Below are 18,229 nucleotides of genomic sequence, written 5' to 3' on the forward strand. Positions count from 1 at the left end.
TTTTGCCTTGGTGTGCTATCTTTGTTTAAGTTACAGTTACTTTCCTCTTTCACTTATCACCTGGCCTGTTATTATTGTCCCAACTCTGTATTAAAGTGTCCTCCTCTCTTCACTTTCATTTCCTGAGTATTAACTCACAGATCACCCAAATCTGGAAAACAAAAGCTAAATTTAATGCTGACTCAGGCCAGGGAGAAACACAAGCAGAAGTGTTGCTTCTTGTTAGGGGACATAAGTTTTATAAGGTTTGTGGGAAGGAGTTTAAGGAACGCTGAGAGGTACAGTGTTTCAGCGGGCGCACCACAGAGTGGGAGTGTGAGCCAAGTGTGAACACCAGCCTGGGCTGAAGGTTCTTGTTGCACTGGAGACCAAAGAGTTAAAAAGAAAACAAAAAAAATGTTGTGTCTGCTTCCTTCCTTGCCTGGGACAGTGGGAGCTGGTAGGTGGTGCACAAGCCTCAGCTAAAGCATGAGTGGGCATCCTTGGGTGGGACCTTTCTGGGCAAAGAAACATGCGGGCAGATACTGCAGGAGAATAGAAAATTCCACTTTCATAGGTATCTTATCTGAACCCCTCATAATGTCTTCTATCTATCTCAGTATACCAGTGTTTTGAAATACATATTATTTTATTATAAATTAATTTCCTTGTATGTCTCTGATATGTAACAGAGGCCATTGTGCTGAGTTGTGTGAAACCTACATGAATAAGTCATATAGTGCAGCATATGCTGTATCAGACACTGTAGCAAGTGCCTTTCCCATCTCACCTGATCATTTCACTAAGTCTATGATAGATACAGTTTTCACAGGAGAGCAAACTGAGGTACAGAGAGGTAAAGTGACTTGTCCAGAGTCACAGAGAAAGTATTGGATCAGGGATTCAAACCCAGGGCACCTGGCTCCAGAATCTACACTCTTAACCACTCTGCTAGGTAAGGGAAATTATCTAGGGACTCCAGTTCTGGAGATTTAGGGGGCTTTCCAGATGTTTCTATGAAAACCACGTTGGGTGTGGTGGGGTGAGAACCACAGACCCAGCACACAGTGTGTTAATATTCTCCTGCATCCTTCTTCACTCCATACTCTGCCATCAAGGTCCTGAATCTGAACCAGAGGTCAGCCGTGTGGCCATGACCCCAAGCCCAGTAGGGGTGCGTGGCAGAGGGTAGGAGATGGACAGGAGTGGTCAAGTGAGGCCCTCAAGATCCCATGGACTGCTTATGTCCAGCCCCTGCATCTTTCCTCCTCCTTCCTGAGGGGCGGGGATCTCCTCTGTGGAAAAATACCCAGCTGGGTGAGCGCCTGTGAGAGGGAGGAGGCCAGGGAGGCTGGGGCTCCCAGCACAGACTCTTTCCCTTCTCATGACTGGTGTTTATTGGGCCAGATTCTGGGAAAGGGCCAGATTGCATCAGACAGGGCCTGAGAGGCTGAGCCAGATTGCGGGCTGAGGAGGAGATGTGGCCTTATAAGTTGGGGCCAGTGAACTGGGAGATGTTGGGAAAACAGACACAAACAAGTTTTAGACTGCGAGAGAGAGACGGCAAGAGTAAGCTGGACATAATGGCCCCCTTCCCAAGAGCAGCCAGCCTGACCCAGCAGCCCCCAGGCCCAAAGGATGAAGACCCCAGCCTGGATGATTATGACCTCTACAGCCTGGCTCATTCCTTCCTGGGTAAGATCTGGCTCTGCCACCTTCCTGATCCCTCCACTGCTGACCCCCACCCCAACAAAGGCCTGGAGCCCCTGCCCCAGAACTAGGACCCATCCTTGGACTTCTCCCTACCCTTCTCCCTTCATCCTTTCTAACCTGTTCCCTTGACCCCTTGAGTCACCCCCTTCTAACCCTGCATCCACTGAGCATTGGCCTACGCAGCCCTGGGACTTCACATACCTAGAATATTGGAGCAACAACAGGTCATAGGGGGTCCTTCATTCCACAGACAGGGAAACAGAGATTATTACTGCCCCAAAACTATGTGGTGACAACCCCTCAGTCATCCCCACACTTGCCTTTGAGGCATCACACCTCCACCCACTTCACCTGGGCCTCTCACCCTGGGTCCCAGGAGTGGGAGGCCGGAAGGGTCGCACCAAGAAAGAAGCTGTGGCTAACACCAACCGCCACAACCCCGGGGGGCATGAGAGGAAGTTGCTGACCAAGCTCCGGAATACAGAGCGGAAAAGACAAGGGGCACGGCCCTGAGACAGAGCTGGAGGTAAGGAGTCAGGGGTCTGAGGGCCAGTGGAGGTCCCTCTATCTCAGAAGGACAGGACTGAATGTGTGTGGTGGGTGGGGAGGAGGGATCAAACAATGATTGTCTCAACATTGAATAAACTGATGCACACATTTCATTCTGAGTTTCCTAGTGACCAGAGCAAAGGGGGAAACAGAGCGTCTTTCCAACTGGAGGGAAACTTGGTTTACAGAAAGAGAAACTGAGGCCCAGAGAGGGTAGGGCCCTTCTCTAGAGTCCAGAGCAAGACAGGAGAGGCAGAACTAAAACCGACCCTTTCACCACCTGCTTTTCTGCCCCCAGACAAGGCCAGAGCACAGACACAGCAATGGAGACAGGACTGCAGAGGAATCAGCCCCTGGGGGCAGGATACAGGCCTACCTGTACCCCACCCCACCCCTGGGACTTACCCCACCTGACTGAGGCTCCAAGGGGTCACCAAGGAAGCACCCCCAGCCCCAGAATAAAAGACAAGATAAGGAGCAAGAAACAGGGAATGGAGGCAGAATCATAAAGGTACCCCCAAAACTGAAAGACACTGAAGAAACTGGAGCTCCCCAAGGGGAGTAGTGATAATAAACAAAGTTCAGCAGCTGCAACTTGTGTGTGTTTTTGTCCTCTGTCTTTGTGTGGTTTTGTTTGTACATGTTTCTGCCTGCATGGGTCTATGTTTGCATGAACCAATGAGAGCATTTTTGTCAGCACTTGTATTTGGTTATGTGTCTGGGAGGTGGTGTTCCTGATTTTGTAGGGGCAGTAGAGGTGAGCGAGTTTTGTTTTGTTTTCTGGCATGCATGTTTTGGTGTGGACATTTCTGTGGTCTCTTATGGGATGCAAGGGAATTTTCTCTGAGTCTTTGTAATGCTGCCCATGAAACAAGCCCCCTCCCCAGCACCTCACCATTTTCAGAACAACCATCTAATTGGTTATGTCATATTCATATTCATACAAAACCACCTTTTGAAGTGAATATTATTTATTGGTGCCCTTTGCAAAATGGAGCAAACTGAGATTTAAAGCATTAAGGGACTTGCCCCAAAGTAGGGCTCAAATTCAAAGATTCTTATTGTCCACCAGTTTTAGGTGGGTCCCTTTGCCAAGGGGGTTGCCAGCACAGGGTTCTGGGAGGTCAGCTGGGGGAGGAAGATTTTTACCTAGGATTATCAGACTCAGAACCAGAGTTTGAGAGTAACACAGGGAAATAAGAAGTGTGCTTAGAACTAAGAGGATATGTTGATTGAGATGCAGGTTTAGGCTTTAAACAAAATGGTATAGAAAGTTATCTTTCTGTCACATAACAGTTCTAAGGATAAGTATTCTTGAGCTAAAATGACAACTCCATTTTGCTAGGGATTCCACCTACTTTTTTAGCTTGTTGTTATGCCACCATCAAAACATGGCTTACACTTTGAGGTCCAAACTAGCTGCTGCAGTGCCTGCCATCACATCTTCATCTCAGCCTGTGAAAAGGGAGCAGGGAAGTGATGAGGGTAAGCCACACCAACTCATTTTTTTTTTAGTAGCAAGAAGGCTTTATTTAAGGCAAAGTAAACACTCAAAGAAAGGGGAGTGCAGGCAACCTAAGAGAGGAGGCATGCTTAAAGGCTTAGGATTCTGTCTTTTAAGGCTTTCAAGAATGGGAGTGTAGTCTTAACATGTAGTCTCTTGATGTCTCTCTCCAGTGAGAGACATTATGTCACCATCCATGGTCCTCTAGATGCTCTGTAAGACAAACTTAACACAAGGAATTTATAGATCCTGTTTTTCTCCAAGATAGTGGTTACCCTCAAGCAGTGGAAACTACCATTTAGGACTGTTTGCCTCGCCTTCAGATAGGGTCAGTTATTGGCTGATTACCAAAAAATATGTTAGGAATCTTACCTCCTAACTCCCTGGTTTTTAAAATGGAATCTTAGCCTTAAGAAGAAGTCCCTTATGTTCTTACTATACTATTTATATCTTGGCATTTTTCATGATAGGCAGGAAAAGTTAATCATGATGCTTGTCTTATGTCCCTGTCCTACCTCAAGTGTAGTGGTTTAAATGCTGCTAACTCAACCTACCTTTGCACAGATGGGGTCTCTTGGGGCCTGCTAGAGTTCACACTGGACACCCAGACCCTGCACAGGACGGAAAAAGGGAAAATTCATAACTTGAGCCTCTGTGGGCATGTTGGCCTCAAAGTCAGTCCCTCAGTGGGTCAAACCACAAACCTGGTGGTTGTGTCAGAAGGATGGCCATCCAGTCTCCCCAGGAACCTTGGAGGTCTCAAACTCTTGGAGAACAGAAGTGGGTAAGTACAAGGTACACAAGTTATGGGTGGACTGTCAGGGACAGACCACAGGTTGTGTGGGGTGAATGAATGAGTGACAATCAGGGTGTGGCTATGGAGTGGAGGGTCACCTGGGGCAGGGGAAGAGGAAATAGCTTTCAGCCACTCTCACTCTGCACTGAGAGAGCTCTTCTGACATTCTAAGTCATGTAGGAAGCTCTTCACACAAGCTGTTTGGAGGACTCCAGGTTCAGAGTGGTTGAGTGACTTCCCTGTGATCACACAGCTGGTGAATGACAAATCTAGATTTGAACTCGGCTCTATGCAGGGCGCAGGCTCTTAACCACTGAGCTACATGATTACTACCTGTCCCCAAGCTAACCAGAATATGGTGGGGAAGATCTCCCTTGGGCCACTATGGACTGCCCCATCCAAACCTCAGATGAAGCAATACACACCAACTCATTTTTAATGCCATAACCTAAAAGTAGAACACATCACATCTGCTCAGAATTTAGTCACATGGCCACACCTAACTACAAGAGAGATGGGGAAATGTAGTATTTAGCTGCAAGCCAAAACTTGGGGAGGGCAGGGAAGATCAGGTTCCTATAAAGACTCCTTTATTATTAAAGGAAGCGGGGGAGAGTGAATGCTGGAGAAAACTAGAAAGAAATATTTTCCACAAACTCAACGGAATTCAGGGGAGAAAACCCCTAGATTTGGCCCTGGACAAAGCTTTTTTCCTTTTCTCCTGTCCCTCCCATATAAGCCTTAGGCTGTAAAACTTGGACCCAGTTGTTCTTACAGAGCCAAGAATATGGACAGAGGAATGAAATACCTGTTGAAACAGTAAGAGTTGCATAGCCGACTAAGACCAGCTTGAACCTTTGGGAACCTCTACCCACTGGTCTTCCCTGAGTCCAGCCTGAAAACAGTCACAGAATCTCTGATAGAGAAGGACATTAAAAAGCATCTAGTCCAGCCCCATCTCACCCCCCACCGGGATCACATCTGCTTGCTTGATTACCACTAGGAATAAGGAACTTGCTGCCTCTATCTGTGTTGCCTGATTCCTTTCCAGAGCAACTCTTCAGGGGCTGAAACCTGACTCTCCCACCTACTCTTGAATAATCTTCTGCTTTTCTGATCCTTTCTATCTGAGATGCCTTTAATCTTACCTGGCCTGCGAGACCAAGCTCTTCAGAGTCTTCCCCAGCTTGCCTTCCATATCCATCTGCACACCTCCACCCAGGGGGATGCCTTCTCTGGGGTCGCAGCACATGGCAAGTCTGCACCCAGAATCTATCAGTCCTTGTGGGTATTTCAGGCCTCCCGTGGAGCCCCTCTTCAATGACAGATCATTTACTCATTCAGTTTATGTTTATCAGATGCCTACTGTGTTACCAGGGCCTGGTTGAAGACATGGACTGCATGTAAGGAGGAACAAGTGCAACCCTGGTATGACTGGAACCAGGCCTCGGGGCCAGTGTCAGCTCTTGAACTCAGGGGGCAAATGGCAGGTCTGGGCACTGAGCTCTCAGGCCAGCACAGACCTGGTGTGTCGGATTCAGAAAAATCAAGGCAACAGTTCCCATCTATTGAGCTACTACTCTGTGGCACGTTTTAAAGGCGTTCCCCCATTTAATCCTTACAGTAACCCAATAGGCATTTTACAGATCAGAAAACTGGTTCAGACAAGTTAAGTAACTTGCTCAAAGTCACATAAGTACAACCCACAAGAGCTGAGATTCTGAATTCAGGTCTGTCTGATTTTTGAAGCCTGGGATGTTTTTACTACATGCCTAAGAATAACTATGTACTGACAACCCAGAATCCATGATGCTAGTTAATTTCTGGTCAATTACTCCTTCCAAGCTTGTTTCCTCACCTGCCACATGTTTAGATTACCCTCTGCACTAACTACTTGAAAGGAGCACACAAGGGCCTGGAAGTGCTGTGTTCCATGAGGCTGCTGCCTGTGTTCTGGGTCCTTGGACACTTTTCCAGAGACCCCACACACTCCCCCTCACTCCTGGCCTCTGATAGGCCTTCTCCAGCCTGGCCCTTTCCTGGCACAGCCTTTGCCTGGGAGGCCTTCAAGTGGCTGTTCCAGGAACCAAATTCTTGAAATTACAGAATGTTCAGAACTGAAAGGATACTGAGAGTTAGAGCCTACTCTTTACCCTTTGCAGAAGAGGAAATCAAGGCCTGGCAGGACAGGGTCAGGGACTAGCTTAAACTCACTGTGAGGACTAGAGACCCAGACAGGACAAGAACCCACTCTTGACTCTGCCCCTCCAGGACCTCGTCCCTCTCCCATTGCACACCCTCTTTTCCTACAACCTTTGTTGTTTGTTCCTTGGTTGAATGTAATGTCTATTTCCCCAGTTCCTTGGGGAATTGGAGAGATGTCTACCTCTTAACAGGAATTGTCCATCAGGCTGCCGCAATTCAAAGGACTCACAGCTCCTGTCAGAGAATCAGGAAACTCACCAGGGGGCTCTTTATTTGTTCCACAACACCCTGGTCCTGTTCTGCCCACTCCTTTCCCAAAGGCCAGTTCTCAGATGTATATTTTTTTAAATTTCAGAATCACCTAAAGTTGCTTTTCAACTAAGTTTTCCCTAGAGGTAATACTACTAATAGTAGTAGCCATAGCTACCATTACTGATGATCTGCCTCATCTTTCACACTTGTGATTTCTGCCTTATATGCATTTGAGCTGTACTGCTATTTACTTAGAATTTTTAAAATTTCTTTCTTACCTTCTTGCTTAAATGTGTTTAAAAAAGGAAAACACATAACCACCATTATCACTTGCCATAATTAGGAGATAACTGTAAACAGAAACACCTAATTATAACTTTTTAAAAATCCACCTGTGCACTGCTTCCAATGGCCTGGTGTTCTGAGTCATAGGCATTCACACTTGGAGAAACACGGGTTGGTCATGAACCACTCTGCTGGCTGCTTTGCATGCACAGGGGAAGCCTCACTGTAATCCCCTGAGAGTTAAAGAAACTACTGATGCCTGGCTTCTACTCCCAGCAAGACTGATTTCATTGGTCTGGAGTTGTCTTGCCAATGGGTTTCAACCCCAGGCAAGTTCACTATGGATTCAATGTGACCAAAGAAATGACAGTAAAATGTTCTTGGAGTGAAAGGGTTATACCCAACTTTATTTCCATGGTGGCAGGTCAATCACTAAAATCTCGTTCACTCAGAGTGAGTCTGCATGCAGCAAGCCAGTCTCTGCCTCTTGGCCTTTCTGTCCACACCGCCATCCTCTGGGCCTCTGACCTCCGTGCTGCCACCACTCCAGCCTCTAATCTCCTACAGCTTTGAAGCCATTCCACCGTGTCACCCAGAGCCCTAGGCAGGGCTCTTGACATAGAATCAGTAACAATGCATTGCCCACACATGAGTAGTGAGGTAGCCAAAGAGGGCCAGGTGAGAATCCTGGCCACAGGAACCTTCATTTTATCCTCAGGGTATAACCTGGGCCTTGGGAGTTTGAGAAGTGAATCAAATGTGCAGTAAAGTTTGAGGACCACTAATACAGCAGGCTTCTGTCTCAGACTGTGTTACCAATGATGGTCACAGCAAACGTTCCCAGCCCATGTGCTCTTCTTTGGTGTGGCCTTGACACATTCCTAACAAATGAGGGGCACAGAACTGTGTCCCTTCCCCTTGAACATGGAAGGACCTTTATGACTGCATTGAATGATACTGTTAGAAGTGGTGTGATCATAAAACTCTCTGTGGTTCTTGGAACCCAGCCATCTTGCTGTGAGGAAGTCCAAAATAACACACCTGGAGAGATGACTTGGAAAGGCTACATGTTGTTTCTCTGGCCTTCAGCCCAGGTGAAGTCCCAGCTGCAAGCCATCTTCAGCCTCTTGACATGTGAGTGAAGGGAGCCTGCAGATGGTTCCACTCCCAGCTATCAAGTCACTTCCAGCAACTGAGACTTCTCAGATGACGCCGAGATACTGTAAAACAGAGACAAGCCATCTCCAGTTCCCTACCTACAGAATATAGCAGAATAATAAAGTGGTTGTTTTACAGCACTTTGTTTGGGGATGGTTGTTAAGTAGCAGTAGTGTCTGGAATAGTCTTGGAGACCCCAGACCTAAGTCCAGATCCTGTCTGTAAACTTGGCTATGGCCTGGGACAAATATTGTTTAACTTGCATCTTAATTTCCACATCTATAAACAGGATATGAAGAATATACCCACCTCCTGAAATGGTTTTGGAAATGCAAGCAAATTGCATTTTGTAAGCATTTAGTAGAGTATGTGAGCCAGAGAAAGAATTTAAGGAGGCAGCAGAGTACCAGCAACATCATGGACTCTGAACCCAGACTCTGTGGGATCAAGTCCCAGCTCTCTTATTATCAGTGTAACCTTGGGCCATTTACCTGACCTTTCTAGCCTCAGTTTCCCTATATGTAACATAGGAATGCCAATAACATTCCACATAGAGTTGTTGCTGGTTGAATTCATTTATAAAATGCATAGTAAGCACCAGGTAAGTGCTAGATGAAAACAGTGATACATAAACACAGCTCAGGTGTGCAAGAAACATTTGTCCATTGTTTAATTAATTGGTGTTCCCTGCTACTTTTATGTTGGGGCAGGTGTTTGATGGAGTCAGTTTATAGTGTTTTCTTTCCCTCAGGAGCAGAGGGAAGTTGGGAAGGGGCATGGAATCCTCGTGGCTTACACATCCCCTTGCTACATTGGCATCTGCCAGGATGTCCCCCCTTCTGTCCTTCCTGTTCTTACTGTGTGCTCTTTACTGTCAACCCACACAGCCCACACCTCCCACAGACTCTGTCACACTGGGGGCAGGGGCAGAGGCACTGCTGGGGTCTGTCCACCTGGAAAGGGGGGTACAATTCCTCCCATCACAGACGTCACCAACCCGTTCAGAACAAGCAAGGCACAGGAGCCCTTTCTCAGGGACAGTTCTGACTTCTTTGTTTCCTTTCCAAATTGGCTCCTTCCTTCCTTGACTTAGGGAGTATTTTAAAGCTTACTCCATGCCCCACTCCATCCACCTTGCTTTTACATCTCATAATTTTTTGTGCCTTCAGTCCCCTAAGGTTCTTAAACTACAAATGAAACTGCAATGACATCCCTTCACTGTAGCAATGACAGCCACAGAGCCCTCACTGATTCAACAGGAATGGGATGAGCATAAAAGGGAACATGGGGAACCTCCACCTTGGTTTGTATATAAAAATCATATGGGAAGCAAGCTAGGTGTCCATCAGTAGATGAATGGATAAAGAAGATGTGGTACATGTACACAATGGAATATTATTAAGCCATAAGAAGAAAACAAATCCTACCATTTGCAACAACATGGATGGAGCTAGAGGGTATTATGCTCAGTGAAATAAGCCAGGTGGAGAGAGAAAAGTACCAAATGATTTCACTCATATGTGGAGTATAAGAACAAAGAAAAACTGAAAGAACAAAACAGCAGCAGAATCACAGAACCCAAGAATGGACTAACAGTTACCAAAGGGAAAGGAACTGGAGAGGATGGGTGGGAAGGGAAGGATAAGGGGGGAGAAGAAAGGGGGCATTACGATTAGCATGTATAATGTGTGTGGGAGGCATGGGGAGGGCTGTGCAACACAGAAAAGACAAGTAGTGATTCTACAGCATCTTACTATACTGATGGACAGTGACTGTAATGGGGTTTGTGGGGAGGACTTGGCAAGGGGGGAGTCTAGTAAACATGATGTTCCTCATGTAATTGTAGATTAATGATACCAAAAATAAATAAATAAAATGTGTTAAATTCTCTTAAAAAATCATATGGTGACGGACAGTAACTAGACTTTTGGTGGTGACTTTGGACTGCATACAGATGTCAAATTTTAATGTCATACACCTGAAACTTATGCAATGCTATATACAAATTTTACATCAATTAAAAAGTGTAAAAATTATTACCCAGCCACAGTGATTATTATTATCATACTGAATATTTACCAAATCCCCATGGGAGAGAAAAGACCTGGGTCATTGGTTCACTGCCAGTCATAGGCTGAGTCAGATGAAGACCAGGTGTGCCGACACCCAGGCCCACACTTTACAGAGTCCTGCGGCCTTCAGGGAGTCCCAAAGGGAAGCAAGCAAAGAAGTAAGTGCACCCTAGCTGCCAGGGCCTTGTGCCAGCAGCCAGGCTTGACAGAGACCTTTCCCCATGGGTTGGACCCAGAACCCAGATGTCTGTCAACTAGAAGCACTTCCTTTCCTTGGTAAACAAGGTTTTCTTTGCTTTCTGAGTACAGAAGCAGTTAATAATGTGAAATCAGAAGATAACCTCCAGACTTTGGTTCTGTTCTCTTGACCTATCACACACTCCTTCCAGCTTTTGCAAAACATTTAAGTTAAAAAATTAACATGTGTTTGTAATCACCTCATGGAATGCTTGCACCAGCTCTGTGTAAACTTATCCTGTGCTCTCTTTTCTGGAGAACTGGTTGGGAGAGTTTATTTTTAACTGTTAGAGGAAATAATTGTGTATTCATTCAACAAATATTTACTGAGCCAGAGAATATTCGAAAAGCTATAGATACAGCAGTAAACTAGTTCTTTCCTCTTCTCGGGGTTGCATTCTAGTGGGGGCAGACAAACAATAACAAGTGGACAAACAAAAACAAAAATTTCAGCATGACTTGTGCAGTTTTGAAATGTCTTGGTTAAGGAATGCTTCACTGACAAGGTGGCATTTAAGCAAAGACCAGAAGGAAGTTAGGGAGTGATTCATGCTGAAATCCCAGTTTATTTCCTAAGAGCACTGTCTTGCCAATGGGTTTCAGCCCCAGGCAAGTTTGCTAAGGATTCAATGTGACCAAAGAAATTGACAGCAAAATGTTCTTGGGGTGAAAGGGTTATACACAACTTTATTTCCAGGTGGCAGATCAGTCAATAAAATTCCATCCACTCAGAGTGAGTCTGCATGCAGCAAGCCGGTCTCTGCCTCTGGGCCCCTCTGTCTGCACAGCCGTCCTCTGTGCCTCTGTCCTTGGCACTGCCACCACTCCGGCCCCTGCTCTCCTGCAGCCTTGCAGCCCTGCCACCATGTCGTGCCCAGAGCACTGGGCGGAGCTCTTTATATAGAGTCAAATTACCCACAGGTGTGCAGTGAGCTAGTCAACCAGGGCCAGGTGAGAATCCTGGTGGAACTCTCATTTTATCCACAAGCACATAGTACCATCTGACATACGGTGTATTTTATTTATTAATTTATTGTCACTTGGGGAGGTGACCATTGACAAGAGAGAAACTGAGGCAATGAGAAGGGCTGCAGGCTAAGCGACCACAGGCAGCCAGTAGGGGTTTGGGGGGCTGTCGGGGTTGGACAGGTAGGCCTAGTGTTCCCTCCTCTGCTTAGGCCCAAGCCTCCCTTCCCCGTCAGGTGCTGCTGCCCAGCTCCATAGAGGAGCTGTTCGCTCCAGGACCCCTGAGGAGTCTGCTGCAGTTCTGCTGCTAGAAGCTTCCCCATTGCCCATTGGACACAGTCCATGTTTTTGAATGTGGTGTTCCAGAACTTCAACCACCTGCATCTTAGTCTAAGTGCCTTCTGGCTCCTCTTCTTCAGGGCTGGTGCCCGGCACTAAGAAGGTGGTGCAGTAAATAGTCATGAACGAATGTGTTGGAAGGAGGCTTGCTTCATGCCATGCTTTTTACTGGAGACATTTCTCCTCTCATCCCCACCTATCAGAATTCCGACTCTCAATAATAATCTTTAACACGAGTGTTGCCTTCCATTTTGCAGAGTTTCACCTATCCAGTCACCCATCTGATTTGACCCTCCCAATAACCTGATCAGGCCAATTATAATCATCATCTCATCCCCATTTTGCAATCACAGAAACTGAGACTCAAAAAGAAAATGACTTGCTAGGTGCCATGCAGCTGTTCTGAGGCAAAGCTGGAGCTGAAGCCCCTAGGCCAGGTCCATGTCAGAGACTGTCTTGCAGGAAGCATTCTGAGATTCCTCCCAGGAATTGCCCCATCCTGCCCTGAGTCCCATGCTCTCTTGTTGCAGTCCCACCTGTTTTAGGGCTGTCTCCACAACTGCTTCACTTCTAAATGAGAACAAAGCTGGGGGAGTTGATATAACTTTGCTGCTTCTGTTTGAATTCGCTGGGCCTGTTCTGCTCTCCTCCTCCAGTAGCAGGAGGACAGTTGGATTCCATGGCTCAGACCAGCAAAGACAGTGGCAGGGGGCTTGCGGTTCTGACCAGCCAACTCTGAGAGAGAGGGGTCCCGGTAAGTGGGGCCTGTTTACTCACAAAATCAATCACCTGCAAAGGTGAGTGTGAGTGGGGTCAGCCAGGGGGAGGGGTGTTAGTGAGGAGCTGGAGAGGGAGAGCTGGACATAGCTCTGACCCCTGACCTCTCCCCCAGCTTCCTCTGTGGCAAAAAGGCCTCTGCCTTCATCTACCTCTCTGCTCCTGAGGACTTCCTGGTGTTTTCTGGGAAAGCTTGGAACGCATGTTCCTACTCTGAACAGGTGAGCAATTCCAGTATTTGGGGGAATGGCCATGAGATTCTCATGGGGGTATTAGTGGAGCCCTTGGCACTGGGGAACTTCCTGGGTTCCACACTCTGTTTGTCCCTGTCCTCTTCTGTGCCCTCTCATCGTGTCTCTGTTCCCTGCCCTTTCCTGGCTCATGCTGCTTACCACAGAAATCCCGGCAAGGTCCTTCATGCTGGGGAACAGAGAGGTCCGGGCCTATGGGATACAGAGAGAGGCCAGGAGAAGCTGGCTCACCACACTCAGTGAATGTAGGAGAGATCTGTCATCAAGACTGCAACCTGACACCACTTGTGGGGGGTGATGCTTCAGGGCCTGGCCCTTAGCCCATCCTTCACTTTTGGGGTTTCTGTTTTCCAGCCCTTTTTCATTCCTTTGTTCATTCATTCAAGGCTGTTTTTGTTGGTGGTAATAAGTGTAGACTCCTAAGATGATAGGTGGTTACAGTGTACTATATAATGAAATTTGCTGAGAGTAGAACTTAAATGTTCCCTGTCACACACACGCACACACACACACTCACACACACACACACACACACACACTATGCATATGTATATAAATGTATGAGAAGTGATGGGTGTATTAATTAACCCAATGAGAAAAATCCTTTCACAATGTATACTTGTATCAGGTAATCACGTTTTACTTTTTGTTTGTCAATTATACCTCAAAGCCTGGGGGGAAAAAGAGTGTGGACTCTCAATTCATACTGTTTTGGTTCAAATTTCAGTTCTGCTACTGTTTAGCTTCAGTTTTCTCATCTGTAAAATGGATTGTTTTGAGGACTACATGACTGCATGAGAAAGCTCAGTAAGTGCTAGCTGCTATACTAGGCAGTATAGTATCGTGGTTAAGAAAGCCAGATGTCATGGGTTCAGATCCCAGAGCTGCAACTTACTAGTTCTGTAACCTTGGACACAAAGCCTTAACCTCTCTGGGCCTCAGTTTCCTCTTCTGTGAGAAATGAACATGAAAAATAATACCTACAGCATAGGGTTATTGTGAGGATTAAATGAGCCAAGAGTTGAAAAGTGCCTTGCATGTATAAGTGTGTGGTTAAATTTTAGTTATAATAATTTTATTCCATTCAGCACCATGAAGGCAGAAGTTTCTGTTGGCTTCATTCACTGTTCTGTCTCTAATGCCTAGAACAATGCCTGGGATATACTGAGTTGGTACTTAATAAATATTCACCAAGCATCTATTCTGTTTTCATAGTGCTCTATTTGAAATGCTCTGTCTATTGGCTTCTGACACAGTGCTGTTTCTACTATATGATAGTTTGACTTTATTATGATTTTTAAAATCTAGTCTATGATTTTTGACATTGGAAATCAACTGTGAAGGTAGATCAAAGCAGGGGAGAGGACATCCACTGCAATTCAAAATAACTTCAACAAGCAAGATTGGCTCATGGGACCGAACATTTCAGAATGGATTGCTTCAGGAATAACTGGACCCAGGAACTCAAAGTAAATAGTAACCTAGTGTCGGTCCCTCCCTGCCTCCGACCTGCAGATAAGGGAGGAGACACGATGAGATACCGAAGACCTGAAAGGACCAGCCAGGGGACTCAAGGCATAACAGCACAAGAGTAATGCCGAAAAGGCACTCCACATATTTATTGAGCAAATGAACCCAAACATCCAAAGAATTTTGAGTAGGGGGTTCAACACATGATCAACACACAATCATTATCTGACCTTGAGTCCAGCCCTGGGGCATGATGCTCCTCAAGGACACCGAAACCATATGAGGGTGGTCATGAGTTGTAGGAACTGTTTTGTCTTTACTCATTTTGTTATTGATCAAGCATCAGGAGTTGTAGGAGAAACAATCAGGTCATATGTATTTGTACATTTGATTTCTATATTACTTGGTTTATGTATTAATCCCATTAATCCCACACCTAGATTCGTGTCTCCCTTTCCACTCTCAGCTCTACTTTCCCATGCATTTGGCTCCAGTCTGAGGCAGGGTCTTCCCTCAGGCTGGCCCCCAGCAGATTCAAGTTCACATCCTACCAGTTTAGTCATTGCTACAGTGAAAGTCTTTCCTGAGAGCAAGTCCACAGGCTGACTCTCAGTGTGCCATATACCCATCTTTGAACTGTTCACTGTAGTGAAGGACATGGGGCACCCTGACAAGGTGGGCCTGGGTCATGTGCCTACCATGAGTAGGGGTATCTGAGAGAGAGGATGGATAATTCTCCAAAGAAAACTCCAGATGCTTTTTTGTTTAACTTAAAAAGGAAGAACGGGTGAGCAGATGGAAATGACAAATGTCAGCACATCCCAAGTGATGCTCTTCTCACCTCATCATCTCCCCTAATGACCAGTTGACAAAGGTTGCCTATGAGCTCTCAATATTATTTCCAGTTTCCAGAGCATCAGTACTCAGCTTCATGTGCCCTCTCTCTCCGTGAGAAAGGTACTGCTATGCTCATTCTCCAGGTAAAGAAATGAAGACCAGAAAGTGGCTTGCCAGGATCTCCCAGTAAGTTACAAGCTGCTTGCTTTTGTCTTCTTCTTTCTGGCTTCACATGTTTGTCCAGTCTTTCCAGCCAAATGACCACCTCTGTGGGCAAGGACCATGGTTCCCACACATCTGTATTCAACCCTTAGTCCCGTCTTCCTCTCTCCAACCCAGGTGCACCATGTCAGTGCAGAAACATGGAAGGAATGGCCATTTGATGTGAGCATCCTTCATAGAGCTGCTTATGTCAGGTCTCCAATATTGGAGTTGCTTAGGTCAGGCTTTCCTGCTTTCGCGCTGACTGCCTCTGTAAACATACCCCACCCTAAAAGGCATGCTGGTGAATGCCCAACCCAGGTAACTCCACATGTTAGGTGTGCCAGTGAACAACACCTGAGCTGGATAATACCACATGTGGACTGTCCCTCTCATCTTCGTCCCCCGAATGGATGGATTGGACTGTATAAGGAACTGGACACGGAGTCCCTGTGGCAAGTTTGTCCTAGAGGTCCCTGACACCGGACCACAGATGTGTGTTCTGATGCTTGCTCCTGCTCATCCGCCTGCACTCCTGCTCCATCATGGACATACCACTTCACTAGAACTGTCTCTGCTGCATCACTTTCCCTTGGGACAGATGAAAGGCTGACTGGGACAGCCTGGACTGGAAGCATCCTTTGTGACCAGTATGAGATGTATTGATCCATGATATGTGTGATTTTTAGATATGTTTAATCCCCCCTTTGAGTGCTGTGTGAAAGGAAATTGCCCATGTGATCATGCAATCATAAGGGTGTTAAGTTCATTACTCCATCGCCCTGCAGATCCATACTTCCTGACCCACTCAGGTCACTATTGTTTGTATCAGTATTGTCAACAGGACCCAGGTTTCTGATGAGGTAGGTGTGAGATGGGGACATGGGCTTAGACAGAGTAGGATGAAGCCTCTGGAAAAAGCAAGGCAGGATAATGACAGAGCAGTGTAACAACAGTCAAAGAAACCCCCTACCAAAACTCTGTGTTAAACATTAAGCTCTAGAGTCATTCTTCAGTGAGATCAGTTCATATTCCCCAAGGAAAGTATCTCAGCATAGTGCATGTTTTCATTGTGTTAATCATGCTATTGTAAGATTCACTTTAGCATGCTAAAAGGCCCAGACCTATATGCTGTTTTACCTCCTTCAGACCTAATCAAGTAATTTGCAACCCGGGCAATTGATAATGGCAAGCAAGCCCATCCATAAACAACATAGTAAAAGCAAGAAATATTCCATCTTAGATTGCCTTTTAAAGTACAGGAAGTTAAGAAGTACTGCTCTTAACAAACTCTTCAGCCAACAGACAATAACTCAGGGCAGGCAGTCTTGATTGATATGCTCCCAGACCAAGAAGCTGCTATTCTGGGAAGGAATCTGCAGTAAATTTCTTATGTTAATTTTTCAGAATTACCTGGAGGACTGATGAAAAAAAAGACTTAATGTCTCATCTAGGATGAACATTCTAGGACCACTTAACAGGTCCACACCCCTAGCCCTTAATCACATTCCTGAAAATCCTCAATTGCCTATAAAACTCCTAGACAGTGCATGACCACAACCACGGGCTACCTTATCCCCTCCTGGCAGGAGCCAGGAGCTCTGTCCTCTCACTTTATCTCAAAATAAAAGCCTCTCCCTTGCTCTCCTACCTTGAGTGTTTGCTAAGTTCATTCTTCGATTCTGCGAACAAGAACCCCAGAATCAGGTGGAGGCTCAAGGTCTGGAGAAGATCCTAGGGAGTTTGTATTAGTTTCCTCGTGTTATAGACGATTGCGTTGAACCACAGAGAGGTTAAGTAACCTGCCTAAGATCACACAGCTACTCAGTGGCAGCTCCAACTGTTTATGTGCATAAACGTCACAGCTGTCCTACCAGCTGATATGAGTGGTGTACCCACCTAGTAGATGAGCCAAGCACAGAGAGATTCTGCCTTGACCAAGATCACCCTGGGAAGTGTTGGAGTTATGCAATAAGTATAAGTCTACCAAATGATTTCCCTCATTTGTGGAGTATAACAATGAAGCAAAACTGTAGGAACAAAATAGCAGCAGACTCACGGACTCCAAGAAGTCAGGGTCTCACCACCTGTATTCAGGAGACCCAGAGGTGTGGCCCCAGCTCCAGCCCAGCCTCACCTCTCCCCAGCCTCCCTGCCTTCGCTGAAGCCCATCTTGGTTACACTGAGTGGTTACCAAAGGGGAGGGGTGGGGGTAGGGTGGGTGGGGATGGAGGGAGAAGGGGATCGTGGAGTATCATAATTAGTGCACATGGTGTATGTGGGGTCACGGGGAAGACAGTGCAGCACAGAGAAGAGACAGGGACTCTGTGGCATCTTACTACACTGATGGACAGTGACTGCAATGGGGCATGGGGGGGGGACTTGATAATAAGGGTGAATGTAGTAACCACATTGTTTTGCTTGTGAATCCTTCATAAGATTGCATCAATGATACCTTAATAAAAAAATAAAAATAAAATAAAATAAAAACAAAACAAAACAAATAAGTATAGGTCTGTCTGACTCCTGAGTGGGGCCCTGACTTGTGACACCCTGAATCCTCCCAAGTTCACCTGGCTGGGATCATGAGCCTCATTTTTACAGATGTGGAAACTGAAGCAAAGTGTTTAGGCATTTT

General features: G+C 46.2%; 1 protein-coding gene and 2 long non-coding RNA genes across 3 annotated transcripts; 2 read left to right on the forward strand and 1 right to left on the reverse strand.

The window, feature by feature from the left end:
* Nucleotides 1-1,349: 1,349 nt before the first annotated feature.
* NUPR1 (nuclear protein 1, transcriptional regulator) lies at nucleotides 1,350-2,835 on the forward strand. The gene is made up of 3 exons (XM_017677113.3): nucleotides 1,350-1,674; nucleotides 2,069-2,218; nucleotides 2,540-2,835. The coding sequence occupies exons 1-2, from the start codon at nucleotides 1,458-1,460 to the stop codon at nucleotides 2,203-2,205; spliced, it is 354 nt and encodes a 117-aa protein (XP_017532602.1). The 5' UTR covers nucleotides 1,350-1,457; the 3' UTR covers nucleotides 2,206-2,218; nucleotides 2,540-2,835.
* Nucleotides 2,836-3,794: 959 nt separating this feature from the next.
* On the reverse strand, nucleotides 3,795-4,553 carry LOC140844073 (uncharacterized). The gene is made up of 3 exons (XR_012122246.1): nucleotides 4,450-4,553; nucleotides 4,300-4,356; nucleotides 3,795-3,958 (listed from the first exon to the last, which is right to left on the reverse strand). It is a non-coding gene; the product is annotated as an uncharacterized lncRNA (long non-coding RNA).
* An 8,101-nt stretch (nucleotides 4,554-12,654) lies between these two features.
* Nucleotides 12,655-17,396, forward strand: LOC140843732 (uncharacterized). The gene is made up of 3 exons (XR_012121739.1): nucleotides 12,655-12,852; nucleotides 12,948-13,053; nucleotides 14,392-17,396. It is a non-coding gene; the product is annotated as an uncharacterized lncRNA (long non-coding RNA).
* Nucleotides 17,397-18,229: the final 833 nt, after the last annotated feature.

Source organism: Manis javanica, chromosome 10, assembly GCF_040802235.1.
Source record: "Manis javanica isolate MJ-LG chromosome 10, MJ_LKY, whole genome shotgun sequence".
NCBI classification, from domain to species: domain Eukaryota; kingdom Metazoa; phylum Chordata; class Mammalia; order Pholidota; family Manidae; genus Manis; species Manis javanica.

What these genes read in the sequence shown, in the direction of transcription:
- NUPR1 (XM_017677113.3), top strand. Translation starts at nt 1,458, where the DNA reads ATGTGGCCTTATAAGTTGGGGCCAGTGAACTGGGAGATGTTGGGAAAA. An exon ending in CCTGGCTCATTCCTTCCTGG is followed by an intron (nt 1,675 to 2,068) that starts GTAAGATCTGGC and finishes CCTGGGTCCCAG; the next exon opens with GAGTGGGAGGCCGGAAGGGT.